The sequence below is a fragment of the Mus musculus genome, chromosome 6 (genome assembly GCF_000001635.26).
Source record: "Mus musculus strain C57BL/6J chromosome 6, GRCm38.p6 C57BL/6J".
NCBI classification, from domain to species: Eukaryota; Metazoa; Chordata; class Mammalia; order Rodentia; family Muridae; genus Mus; species Mus musculus.
Window position 1 is genome coordinate 108130826 of NC_000072.6, and position 12436 is coordinate 108143261.

Here is a 12436-nt window from a genome sequence, read left to right on the forward strand (position 1 = left end):
TAAAGATTTCTGTGATTTTATTTGGACAGTCTGAAAATGCGTAAGTGCTAAGCGCCCAGTGCTGTGAACTGTCTCACTGGATGAGATGCAGTGTTTACTTCCTGTACTGGGTATGAAGTAGAGGCTGCCCACGGGAAGAAGTGTTATTTATAACTACATGCTAACAGATGGCATAGCTCTTCTCCACATCTCTAAAAGGGTCCAGAAAAAATCTCTTCCATGTATTAGATTTCAGAGTAAGGTGTACGCTTGTAGCTTACAAATATTTCTTTTAAACTTTGATTACATTAAAACACTAGTTATAATTAGCATTTATGACATGCTTACTACACACCAGCTTTACACTAAACATTTTCCTCATAGTACCAGGAAAACCTCTCAAGAGACTGGAAAAAAAGACTATTTCTTTGCTTTTTCTAATTCCTCTTACTTACTTAGTGTTTGTGTGTGCACGTATAGTTGAGCAAGGCGGTGACACAGCCTGGGGTGGTAAAGGCACAGTCTAAGAGACCTCCGAGGCCTCTCGGAAGCACTTGAGCTTAACAAGTGAGCGGCCTCAAGACCAAGAGTGAGGATCGGAGCATTGTGGTCCCAGGTCTGGGTCCTTGCAGTTCTTCCCTGACTTCTGTCTAGCTCATCCTGCAGATGTCTCTGGCTACTTGTGTTTAAGACCAAACTGACTTAGTGCTTTTGTAGACATAAGATTTTTAAGTTATCCATTTGGACAGCACACATGGACGTCAGAGGAAAAACTTCAAGAGTCTGTTTTCTTTCCATCCACAATATAAAGATCAAACTCAGCCTATCAGGCTTGATGACAGCAAGCTGACCCTCTGAGCCATCTCCTCGGCCCAGACTACTATTTCTTCACTAACAGACAAAGAAACTGAGTAAATGCATTAAAACCTGCCTCAGTCTATTCAACTAGTGGGTGGCTACACTGGGATCCATCTTTAAAACTAAATTATTCCAAACATCACGCTATACTGCGTCCCTGCACATGACTAAATAAACATGCATTCCTAAGTGCTTAGGTGTGTTCACTTGCTTTTCAAACATCTCCACTGCATGAATTAAAGATGCTATGTCTACAAACGCCCAAAACTTTACACACAAATGGAACATGAGGAGATTTCTGATAAATGTTGCTAAATAAATGAAATACCAACATTGCTCAGTATCTGGGGAGGATTGGACCCAGGACCTCCTGAGGAACTCAAATCCACATCCTTTATGCAAAACAGAGCAGTGTTGGCATATAACATATACATCTTGCTATGTAGTTGGCATCATCTCAAGATTTCATATAATTTCTGACATCACAGACATTACCCAAATCTCTATCATGCTACATTGTTTGAGAAATAATAAGACCAAAAGGTCTGGGCAGTTTTGGGTACAATTTTTCAGGTTAGTTAATGGAACCCTTAGATGCAGAACTTTTTTGATATCAAGGGCTATCTCCATGAACTCACGCCAGAGTGACGTGTGATGTACGTACACATGTATTAAAAATGGGTCCACAGAACCACGTCAAAAAAAAATCACAGTATAACCTGATTAAGAAGAAAAGATAATTTGACTGTTCTATTTTCTCATCAGGCTTTATTTCAGAGCCTTGAGGGAAAGAACAAATGAGTCACTGTGTGGCAGAGGGAAGGCACTACAAGGAAGATACAGAAATGAAGTGACACACTGCTACTTTATCCTTCATTAACAAGTTAGGTGCCAGAGTTAACAACAACAACAAAATCCAAGAATTTGCCACATCGGTAATTTTAATAGTAACCTAGCAGAAGTAAGAGCTGGAGATGGCAGGAAGGCCAGGATTCTATGCAGAATCATAGACACTGCAGACATAACTTATCCCTCCCCTTTGCTTTTGGAAAGAGGTGCTCATGACACAGCAATTCATGCCTCCTAAATCATCTTGCATATTCTTAACACTTCCTGGACTAACATATGTAGCTTGTGACTCAACATTACTACAAAGAAGTAAGTAGCCCTTTGTATTGTGCATTTGAAATAAAGTCCAGTAAACCTGAACAAGTCTGGGGATTGAAAAAGCTGGAATTGAGTCCTGACTACAAATGAGGCTCAAAGGCCAGGTGAAGTCAGCACATCTCTCCACTCCATGAATTACCATGAAAAATGGTTCTGAGAACACAGACCTTCTTTCACACAGTTAGAAAGATTTTAAGGATATGATGTGCGTACATTCGTGTGTGTGTGTGTGTGTGTGTGTGTCTGTGTAGAAAAAGAGAGGTGGGGGAGGGAATGAAGGAGAGATAGAGATAGGCAGACAGACACATAGACAGATGACAGACAGATGGATGAGTGGGTGGGTGGGTGGGTGGATGGATGGATGGATGGATGGATGGATGGACATAGATGGATAGTGCTACAGCACTTACACAGCTGTGCTTAAGAAAGCACTCTAATTCATGGAAACGAAACTTGCATCAAAACAATGCACACCCACTTTGACTTTGACTTTCATTCTCAATAAAAGTACTACACAACTTTATATGATTTTGTTTAAGCCAAAATACAGGGCTTGGTACATGTATAGTGGTAGACTGCTTGCCCAAGCATGCATGAAGTCTTCGGTTATATCTTCAGCAACACATATACAGCAAATCAAAACCGAGTTCACCATCTTCAGCCACATAGAGGAATAGAAGCTATTAGGTCCAAATGAAGTTCCAATTCCAGACCCCAAAAGGCAGTCCAAATATCCAGAAATGGGCTCAACATGGATGTTGGGAGAATTTCTGGTAGTTACATAAAAGCCAGCATTCCTCAGGAACTTGTGAAATCAGTTCCCTATCAAATGGACTCCTTTGCCTTATCACTGGCTGATGGGACAAATGGCTATTTATGGTGCCTAATAACATATTAAAGCAGACCAGACGCTGGCTTACAGGCTCCCTCAGGACAAGTACCTGCAGCACATTTCAATGTCCAGGCTGGCATCTAGCCCTTCTAACCTCCTCCCCTACCTCACACTCCCTCCCCAGAGCTCCTCATTCTCCTTATAACCCTGCAATTCAGTCTGTCTGTCTATCAATCTATCTTTCTTTCTATCTCTCTCTCCCTCCCTCCCTTTCTCCTCTTCCTTCTTCCCTCTTCCTCCCTCTCTCTCCCTCCTTCCTGCTCCTCTCATTCTGTTTTTTCTACTCCCTGCTGGTCTCCCTTCTCTCAGAGCCCAGGCCAGGTCTCATGGCCATGTTTATTTCTATCTCTTTCTGCTCTGGACTTTCCCAGAAGCCTCTAGCTGTTCTCTCATTCATGTTTCTCTCTCTCTCTCTCTCTCTCTCTCTCTCTCTCTCTCTCTCTCTCTCTCTCTCTCTCATATCTACAACAAAAACCTCCCCTTTAACCATTCCAAGGAGCAATTATGTCATTATGTTATACAGAGGTCAGCCTGGACTGCAAACAATCCTATCTCAAACTTAACAAACAAAACCCCAAAAGGATGAACACAAATCTATAAGCTCACATGGAGGCCTGCTTCTAGCTGAAAGAGATGGCAGCTTTCTGCAATGATTCCACTTCGGCTTGATCAGTACTCAAGGAAAAAAAATGTCCACAAGTATGAGTTGATCATATATAAGAAATTATAAATATATATATATATATATATATATATATATATGTCAGAATCTAACATATGCTAATCTGTGTTGACTTGAGAATAATAAAGCAGAGCTCCACCTGCAAATGTACAACAAAAAGTCAGATCTGACAAAGTGTTGAGGCTATGCTACTATTTAAGGCTCAGTCACAAATGAGACATCTATACCAACAGCCTCTGTCTCCCACACCAATGGCTCAAGAAACATGAGCAAACAGAGGACAGAAGATAGTAAGAGCCAGAGGATGAGAAGAGAGCTGTGAGATGCTGCCTTCTGGATGCGACATACTCATGGACTCACTGTAGACACAAGTTGCCTACATAGGACCAAGTCAACAAGACCTCTCAACATTCTAACAGGAAACACCGACTGAACCCACTGGGTTACTGGTGGGAGTGCTCACATGATGGGATGAGGATTAGGAGTGGCCAGGGGGGATGGAAGAGGGGAGTTTGAAATGAACATGGTCAAGATGCATTATTCACATGTATGAAACTGACTAAGAATTTTTAAAAGGCATTCTATTTTTTAAAAATCCATGTATTAGATTTCAGAGTATAGTGTATGCCACGGAGTGGCATGTTGGGTTGACTGAAATATTGAGAAAAACCATCTACCCACTGAAGTCTCAGGAACAAAGAGATGGTCAAGAGGCCCACAGAGATGGCAAGTCTGGTGGAAACAGTCTGGCCCTCAGTACAGTGCTAAGCTGTCAGCCCACTCACCATCCAAACCAAGATAAGACAAAGCAGCCTCAAGCAAATGACCCAAGATCTAAGCCCAAATTCTACCCAGAATTCAATGCCCCGTCCTGTCAGAGTTATAGGCACAACTAAGGGGGTCAGAGGCTCTGGTTATCTTTGTTGGTCCCCACGAGCCTATTTAGGTTCAGAAAGGGACAAAGAAGGCGTAAAACACTTTCAAATGAAAACTGCGTATCTGGGTTTAGGGTCTAGATTCTAGGCGAGGTCTAGGTTAAGGCATTAGTAGGGAGAAATCCACCCAATGCTGTGTGAATGATAAGGTCCACAGTCAGGGCTCAGCATCTGCCGGCCAAGGCCTGTGATGCTGATGTTTGTTTACCTAGCTCACGCCAAGTGCCTAGTGGCGCTGCTCAGCAAACACAGGTAAATACCATGATCTGGCCTATTAAACAAAAGGTGTTTCTGAGGAGAAGAACTGGCAAAAAGAAAACACTCCCACTCAGGGGTACTCAGAAATGGTAATTAGCTCTCATTTGTGAGTGCATTTGCTGAGTGCTGACTATGCTACAGGCATGGGGCTCAGCAGCACTAGTCTTTCTTTTTAATACAAGGACACGATGTTGAAATTTTTGTTCATTTTCTCTCACAGAACAGGAAGCAGAATCAAAGGATTTCATCCTCTTGTCCCAAAACTATTACATCACCCGGTGATACCTGTATGCAGCCCTCCATTTAAATCATTTACAAGCTATCCTGCCAACTGCTAGACGATCAGCTGTACCATCTTCAGTGGTCCTCTACTCTCCCAGTCAAAAGCAAGCAATAGTTGCCCACTTTGCCTGTTCCCTGAGAACAACTTGCTACATCCTTAATGCAATTTACAGACATCTTAGTCAGGCTTTCCACTGCTGTGATAAAACACTGTGACCAAAAGCAACCTGAGGAAGAAAGGGCTGGTTTCACTCATAACTCTCAAGTCATATACATCACCAAGGGAAGTCAGGGTACAAACTCAAGGGAAGACCTGCAGCAGAGGAATGCTGCTCACTGCCTTGTCCCCATGGCCCACTCAGTCTGCTTTCTTTTACAGCCCAGGTCTCCCTGCCCAGGGTGCTGCCAGCCCCAGGGAGCTGGGCCCTTCCACATTAATCATCAATTAGAAAGATTTCCATCCTATCAGCTGGCCTAAAGCCAATCTGATGGAGACATTTCTCAATTGGAGTTTCTCTTTCCAGGAAATTCTAGCTTTTTGTCAAGCTGACAAAACCAACCAGGACAACAGATGAAGGACTAGTAAGCCCAACAAGGGTGAGATGACTCACCTCTGGCCTTGTAGCATTTTAAACTACAAATGGAGACACAGCTTCTGACCTCTATTCCATTGCTTAACTACAGTCATTACTGAGTACAACAGAAAGCGCATTACTGAGAACAACAAAGCACCCACTGGCAAACCCTGCTCTTCTCAGTCAACATTGCTGGCCCAATCAGGTGTCATACACTATAAAAGACAGAGCTCATAAAAGCCCTTTAAGTAGATGGAAGGAAGAAACATAAATTGTGAGTCACTTTCTAAAGCCCCTAACTAGTTAACCAAAAGAAATCTATGTTCATTTCTAGTTCTCCCATAATGGGGTAGTGATACAAAGCCAGAAGAGGAGAGAGAGGAAACAAGTATGTCCACCCATGGGGGAGAGCTAAGGTACTGTGTTTCAGGATGAGGGTAAACTGAAAACAATGGCTCCAAGGACCAGAGGAACTGTAAACCATGAGTGTGGTTGTGGTAGGGGAACTTTGCTTCTAAATTCCTTAAAAAGCCCGGCCCTGCCATTCTGCTCTTTGGATCCCACTGATGTAGCAGGGTGATGTGCTGCCATCATTTGATGTGCTTCTTCTTGAGATGCCGTCACAGCTCCCACAGTGAAGAACAAACAGTTCTTCCACGTTACACACACACAGGAAGTCTTGTCACAGTGGACCTGGATTTTCCAAGGCTTTCCTCCAAAGAACCTTCTTGACAACAGGGCCTGGCTACTGTGTCCCTGTGTCTACTGCGTCCCTGTGTCTGTCAACCCCCACAGCAAGGACAGCTCCGTAACCCAGAGAGAACTGTGCCAATGTGGGCTGACTGGTGCTCCAGAGCTCTTGCTTCAGCTCTCTGTTCAGTGTCCTCTTCACGTACAAACAGCCAGCTCTACTGGAAAGGAAAGCTGCTACAAGCTGAACACTTCTACACAGAGCTGCCCTGAGGTTTAAAAGATATTTTTTTTTTTCAAATATCAGTATACTGAAAGTCTGATGGTTCAATTGCATAAGCTGTTTCATATACAAATTTATTCAAAATAGTATTTAAAATCACCTTCAGGCTCTTATGTAAGCTATGTATGATATGGAAGCATTTCATATGCACACTTGGATTCTACCCTTGAGATAGTGCAAAACGTATACATAAATTTCCCACGGTCCAAAATTTAAATCCTTCAAGCTCCAAGCATCAGTGTGCTTTGGCACGTGCTCTGGACATTCTGCCACTGATGTGGTTCGGAAGAAAGTAACAGAATTGCCCTGAATTGTAAGTTATATCAGATATAATAGAATAAAAGGGGATACTTACCCAGAAAAACGAAGACTAAGAGGCAAATGCTATGGGGACCTTCAGGACCTTGAAAAGCTTCCAGGTCAGGAGAGAGCAGAATAAAAACCAAGGAGTTAAATACTCTCAGGGAGTGTTTGGCTGGACACAGCACCTTTCCATAAAGCAACTTTCTGCCCCAGGCGTTGGAGTTCCTGCTGGCCAGGAGTGTCTTCAGCTTTCAGGGTTATCAGTGAGTCCTGCATGACTGAATTCCCTAACGAAGAAGGCGGGGAGGACACTATATAGTATCCCACTCCCTGCTCAGGAAGTTGCACCAGGGGCTTCTGAGAAAGTGTTTATTATGAAGATGGAAACAAATGTCATCTCAGCACTAGAACTGGTGGTCACTTTCACTTGAGAACACCCACCCGCCCCCAGAACACGTTTGCAAATGCCGTCAAAGGTGCCAGACACTGGAACTGTAGACATCATCCACACTGACTTCTCTGCCTCAGTAGTTCTTGTGTGCTGTAGGAAAAGCTCTACCCAGAATTGCAAACAGCAGTGGGTACCCACAAGGACTTCCTCCAGAAAGACTTCCAGCTTCTACTAGGACAAAGTTAAAATTATATTTTTATTTCATTTTTGAGATTATAATTTAATGACAACATTTCTCTCTTTCTTTCCATTCCTCCAAACCCTCCCTCCCATATGTCCTTCCACATTCAGAAAATTATTTTTTGAAAGTCTGGAGAAGCCAACAGTACAACCACTTTGCATTGTCCTTGGCACTCATTAAGCATATTTGTAGTCACATTAGCTGTCAACCGCTAGAAACAACCACACTTTTTCCACTTTGAACTCTCATACCTCAGAAGATCCTCACAAAGGACACATGACCAAAGGTCTTCTAGCAGGTAAAAATTCCAAAGCAACTTCCTGGTTCTAGTATAGACTAGGCACTAAGTATATGCTTGATGAATGAACATGCCTATGAAGGCATCGTACAGACAGAGAGGGACAGCCAGCCAGCAGCATGCGGTCTTTGTTCTACGTGCAGTGGTAGAAGGCCGCAGAGGGGTTTATGGATGAGAGACATCTAGCATAGCAAGTAGAACCTAAATCAAGCATAGCTTTAGGACTTACAAAGGAAAGCCAGTCTGAACCCTAAGCACAACCAAGCAATGCGGAAGAAGTATCTGGGCAGAGGCAGTAAGTCAGCACGGTTACTACCCATTACCATGCTGCTCTCAGACCAGAAGACTGGTTGGTGTGTGTGCCAATTTACTTAGTCCACCATGTGCAGAGAGGTAAGGGTTCAGAGAGGAGTCCATAAAAACAAGCAAACAACAAACACTCCATGTGCCACAGAAGGCGGAAAGGATGAGCTTAGAGCCTCCCTGATCAATTCCCTAGGACATCAAAACAGGCGAGAGAAAAGACACACACTTCGCAACTGTCTGGAACTATACAGTACGATATATGGTCAAAACCCATGTTGAAAGCAAGCTGACAGATGTCTAGCTAAGCCTTGGCAGGCAGGAGAGGATGAAGGTGTCTGGACTATAACAGCATGGAAGCATGAGCAAGGTTTGTAAGTAAGGATGACCAAGCACTGCACCAACCAAAGCGAAGAGGGCGAGAAGAGTAAGCAAGCAGTGTTCTCAATTATAATTTTCTTCCCCTTTGCTGGCACAGGCTAAGCTCATTATCTCAGCCGACAGGAGCAGGTAGCATTCTAACTAGACAGGCAAACCACAACAAGAAGAAAACAATACTTTGAGACAGAGGAATGGAAAGGGTCTCCTCACAGTAAGATGCCTGATCTGCCAGCGATCTCATCAGGTGTGCACACCTATTTCCAACTCACACAGAGAGAGGCTCAGGTGCACTCGAGTTAATATGCATTCCATTGTTGCCGAGTTAGAAAAACACAAATCACTCTGGATAGTTCCAAGACTAGAACTCTCGCTGGGAGCACGGCAGGAGGACAGATAGCTGTCTGACCCAGACCAGACATGATATACACTCCTAAAATTGCAGCAGAGGCTGAAGGATTTCTGTTTAAGGCCAGTCTGAGCTACAGAATAAGATCCTGTCCCATGTTGCAGAACAAACAAGCAAACAAGCAGCCTGTTTAGATACAACTGTGTTTCTCTTAGAACCAGAAGGATACTATAAATCATACTATCCCATCACATCACCAGCGACATAGCATCATGGTAGCCATAGTGATGCAGCAAGCATAGGAAATCAGAACATTAAATAATCGCTTACCTTTTCTTAGGTCTACATTTTTTTTTGAATGCACTATATAATGGCACAGATGATATGGGGCCCAGATGTAAGCAAATGAGAAAGAAAAAATACAAATAAATTTTTTTTTTTTTGTAGGAACCATCTTTTATTGGGGGAGGGTTCATCAATCCTTCTTGGCCGCTGCCTTCCTCATGGCTGCCAGCACGTTGCTCAGCTCCTCCCGCTTTCTCTTGGCGCGGATGTGCGTGCCCACCCTCTTCTTGATGAACTTGAGTGCGCGCTTGTCCTTGGACACTTTGAGCAACTCCATGGCTCGCCGCTCGTAGGGTGCGAAGTCGCACACCTCCCGGATCATGTCCCGCACGAACTTGGTGTGTTTGGTGAGGCGCCCGCGTCGCCGGCTGTGTCTCGGCTTACTGACGTTTTTCGTCACCTTGTGGCCCTTGTTGAGGCCTACGGCCATGGGGTAGCGCAGAGCCATGGCTGATGCTCTCCGATGGCGGCCGGGCAACAAATAAATTTTTTAACTTGAATATTTTATGTAGTTAAGATATATCAAAGTGGGCTGGCGAGATAGCTCAGTGGTTAAGTGCGCCGACTGCTTTTCCAAAGATCCTGAGTTCAAATCCCAGCAACTACATGGTGGCTCACCACTATCAGTAACGAAATCTGATGCCCTCTTCTGGAGTGTCTGAAGACAGCTACAGTGTACTTACACATAACAAATAAATAAATCTTTATTTAAAAAAAAAAAAAAAAGATACATCAAAGCAAATGTCCACACTTTGGGTTGTCTTTATGGGTGCTCTATGGACTGAGAGATGGGCAGATGCACACACAAAAAAAGCAAACTGAACTGATCCTCATGGCACGTGGCCAAATATCTCATTTACTCTTAGAACTTTGTGTACAAAGTATGCCAGGCTGTTTCTACAGACTGCTTTGCCATAGATGACAGCTCAATAAAATAAAAACTAATGATTAACTTTTGCTCTGTAGAAGCCACTGAATAAGAAAAAGATATGTCCTGAATAACCTGTGCATGAGGAAAGTTGACTTTTCCCCCAGCTCTCCAATGCAGTTTTTAAAACTATTTGCTATAAGCCAGTTCTGGGGCTAGCATGAGCACGGGGCACTAAAGAGGTCAGGTTCTGAGATAAAATGTTTACATAGGCACTCGGGGTCAAAACTCTCCATGAAGATGTCTATTTCTAACTTTGCTTTTGACCCACCTGGAATTTGGACAGCGACTTGAGTGTTCCAGGTCTAAATGTCTGGAACTGGCATTACTGTGAAATTAATGGTTATACTCCAGGTTCTGTGCCAAGCACTAATGATACATAAGCCATTAGGGAAGAAAGGCAAACAAGTTAGGCCCTCACAGAAAAATAGGAATTGGTCAAGTCAGGTGAGCCTCCACAGCTGTAAGAATCACAGAGCCCAAATCCCAGGAAAATCCCCTAGGGATCTGCTGATTCAAATGGCAGCAGATGCTGAATACCTTTCAACCCATTCACAGCCTAAGAAAACAAAATTTGGAGTTCAGAGCCCTCCAAGGAGTCTCCATGGTGAATCCATCCCCTAGTCTCTCAGTTGGTACCCTGAAGAGTCAAGGAGAACTGGCAATGGGCTTGAGAGGGACGAAAGCTCAGCTTCATACACTTCAGATCCTAACTGGTTAGGCTGATGTGACACAAAGACAAAGGTAAAGACTCTAGAGAAAGACTGCACCAGCTAGAACTCAAAACCTCACCTCGGTTTCCCACAAGATATGTCTGGAATTCAGCCAGAAATAACTATGTCCATATGAAAACAAGACATGGCCGAACATCAAGAACAAGAGATAGCCAGATGTTTCTTACCCTGTGTCCAGACTGCAAACTGCCGACTGTGGGGCAGAGAGACAGGTCACCAGTTATGCTCTACCCTCGTCCAGAGCGCAGGGGCTTGAGTCCCAGCACTCACATAACTTTCAGCAGTCTCTACCTCCAGTTCCAGGTGATCTGATGCCCCCTTCTGACCTCCATGTGCACAACTCACACACTTGGTGCACATACATACATGCAGGTACAGTACTTGCACATACAGAATAAGAGTAAAAAATACTTTAAATGACTGAAAACCACAGTAAAAGAGCAGTAAACACTAACCAGGGCAGTGAAGTGTCAAACACTGACAACACCAAGTGCTGATAAAAACAACTCTTGCTCTTTTATCCTCTTTCTTTGATTAAAAAGAGAGAAAAACAGCTACAGAGGTTCCAATTATCTTATTTCTTTCTGTATTTCTCTGGGCTCATGTAACATTTCATAGTTAAAGGTTTTAAAAGGAACTGAAAGTTGTGTCTGAAGAAGAGATCAGCAAAGACCAAACCATTTTTTGGCTTTCAGAGTCATATTTATTTCTTTATTTTGCAGACAGTAAGAAGCCATTCAGAGACACGTATACTGGGTCAGCCTGGGCTATATAGTGAGCTCTAAGACAGACTGAGCTGTGCAATAATATCTGAGGGGGAGGGGGAGGAGGAGGGGGAGGGAGAGGGAGTATGCATGAATCTGAGTGGAAAAGTAGCAGTATTAGATTTGGTCTGCACAAAGACCATTCAAGATGCAAGGCAGCCGATAGAGTGAAGACAAGGAGTTCACCTGGGAGACTGATGACAGACACTGATGATTCCATGTGTGCTGCATAAGAGAGCTATAACAATCCCCATGATGGCATCAAGAATTTGGGGGTTAGTTCTCAAAATGGTTGAACTACAACCCCATCAAATCAGAAAGCAAATGAGGCCATGTGACAAAGACTAGAATAAATGGGACAATTTCACAGAACTAGAGTGACATCAGGAAATAGCCTGCAACAGCTGAAAGGAAAAATGGGACTTCTTCTACAAATCCTTAGGAGAAAGTCAGGCCGTTGCAGAAGTGAAAGCTAACGAGCCCTGAGCGCCACAGCAGATGCTCAGATAGCTACATTCACAACTTGCCAAGATTCTGGAGCCTTGCACAGCCCCTTCCAAGCATGCAGATGCTTTAATCTGACAGGGAAAATCTATTTCTGCCTCTGACAGCAAACGCCAAGTCACATCTTGCCAACAGGGAGAGGGGCTCCAAGCACAAACTCCCCAAGTCTGCACAATCTTCTCACTTGGAGACACAGGCTGTTTGACCACTACAACCACCAGTCCTGACAGAAGGGAAAAGAAAGGATGGGTAGAGCTTCTAAAGAATTCATCTTTTTCATCTGTACTTCCAAAAAGG

General features: G+C 43.6%; 1 protein-coding gene and 1 pseudogene across 3 annotated transcripts in view; both read right to left on the bottom strand.

The window, feature by feature from the left end:
• Positions 1-12436, bottom strand: part of Sumf1 (sulfatase modifying factor 1) — a 78571-nt gene that overhangs the window by 23805 nt on the left and 42330 nt on the right. The window contains exon 8 of one of the 3 annotated variants that reach the window (XM_006506445.4): positions 11552-12362. The exons of 1 other annotated variant lie outside the window; for it this stretch is intronic. In XM_006506445.4, the coding sequence (XP_006506508.1) occupies positions 12348-12362 (15 nt within the window). In that variant the 3' untranslated portion in view covers positions 11552-12347. Of the gene's footprint in view, positions 1-11551; positions 12367-12436 lie in introns of those variants that run through there. One more of the 3 variants, XM_006506444.1, reaches the window with a different exon arrangement.
• Positions 9295-9684, bottom strand: Rpl36-ps12 (ribosomal protein L36, pseudogene 12; annotated as a pseudogene).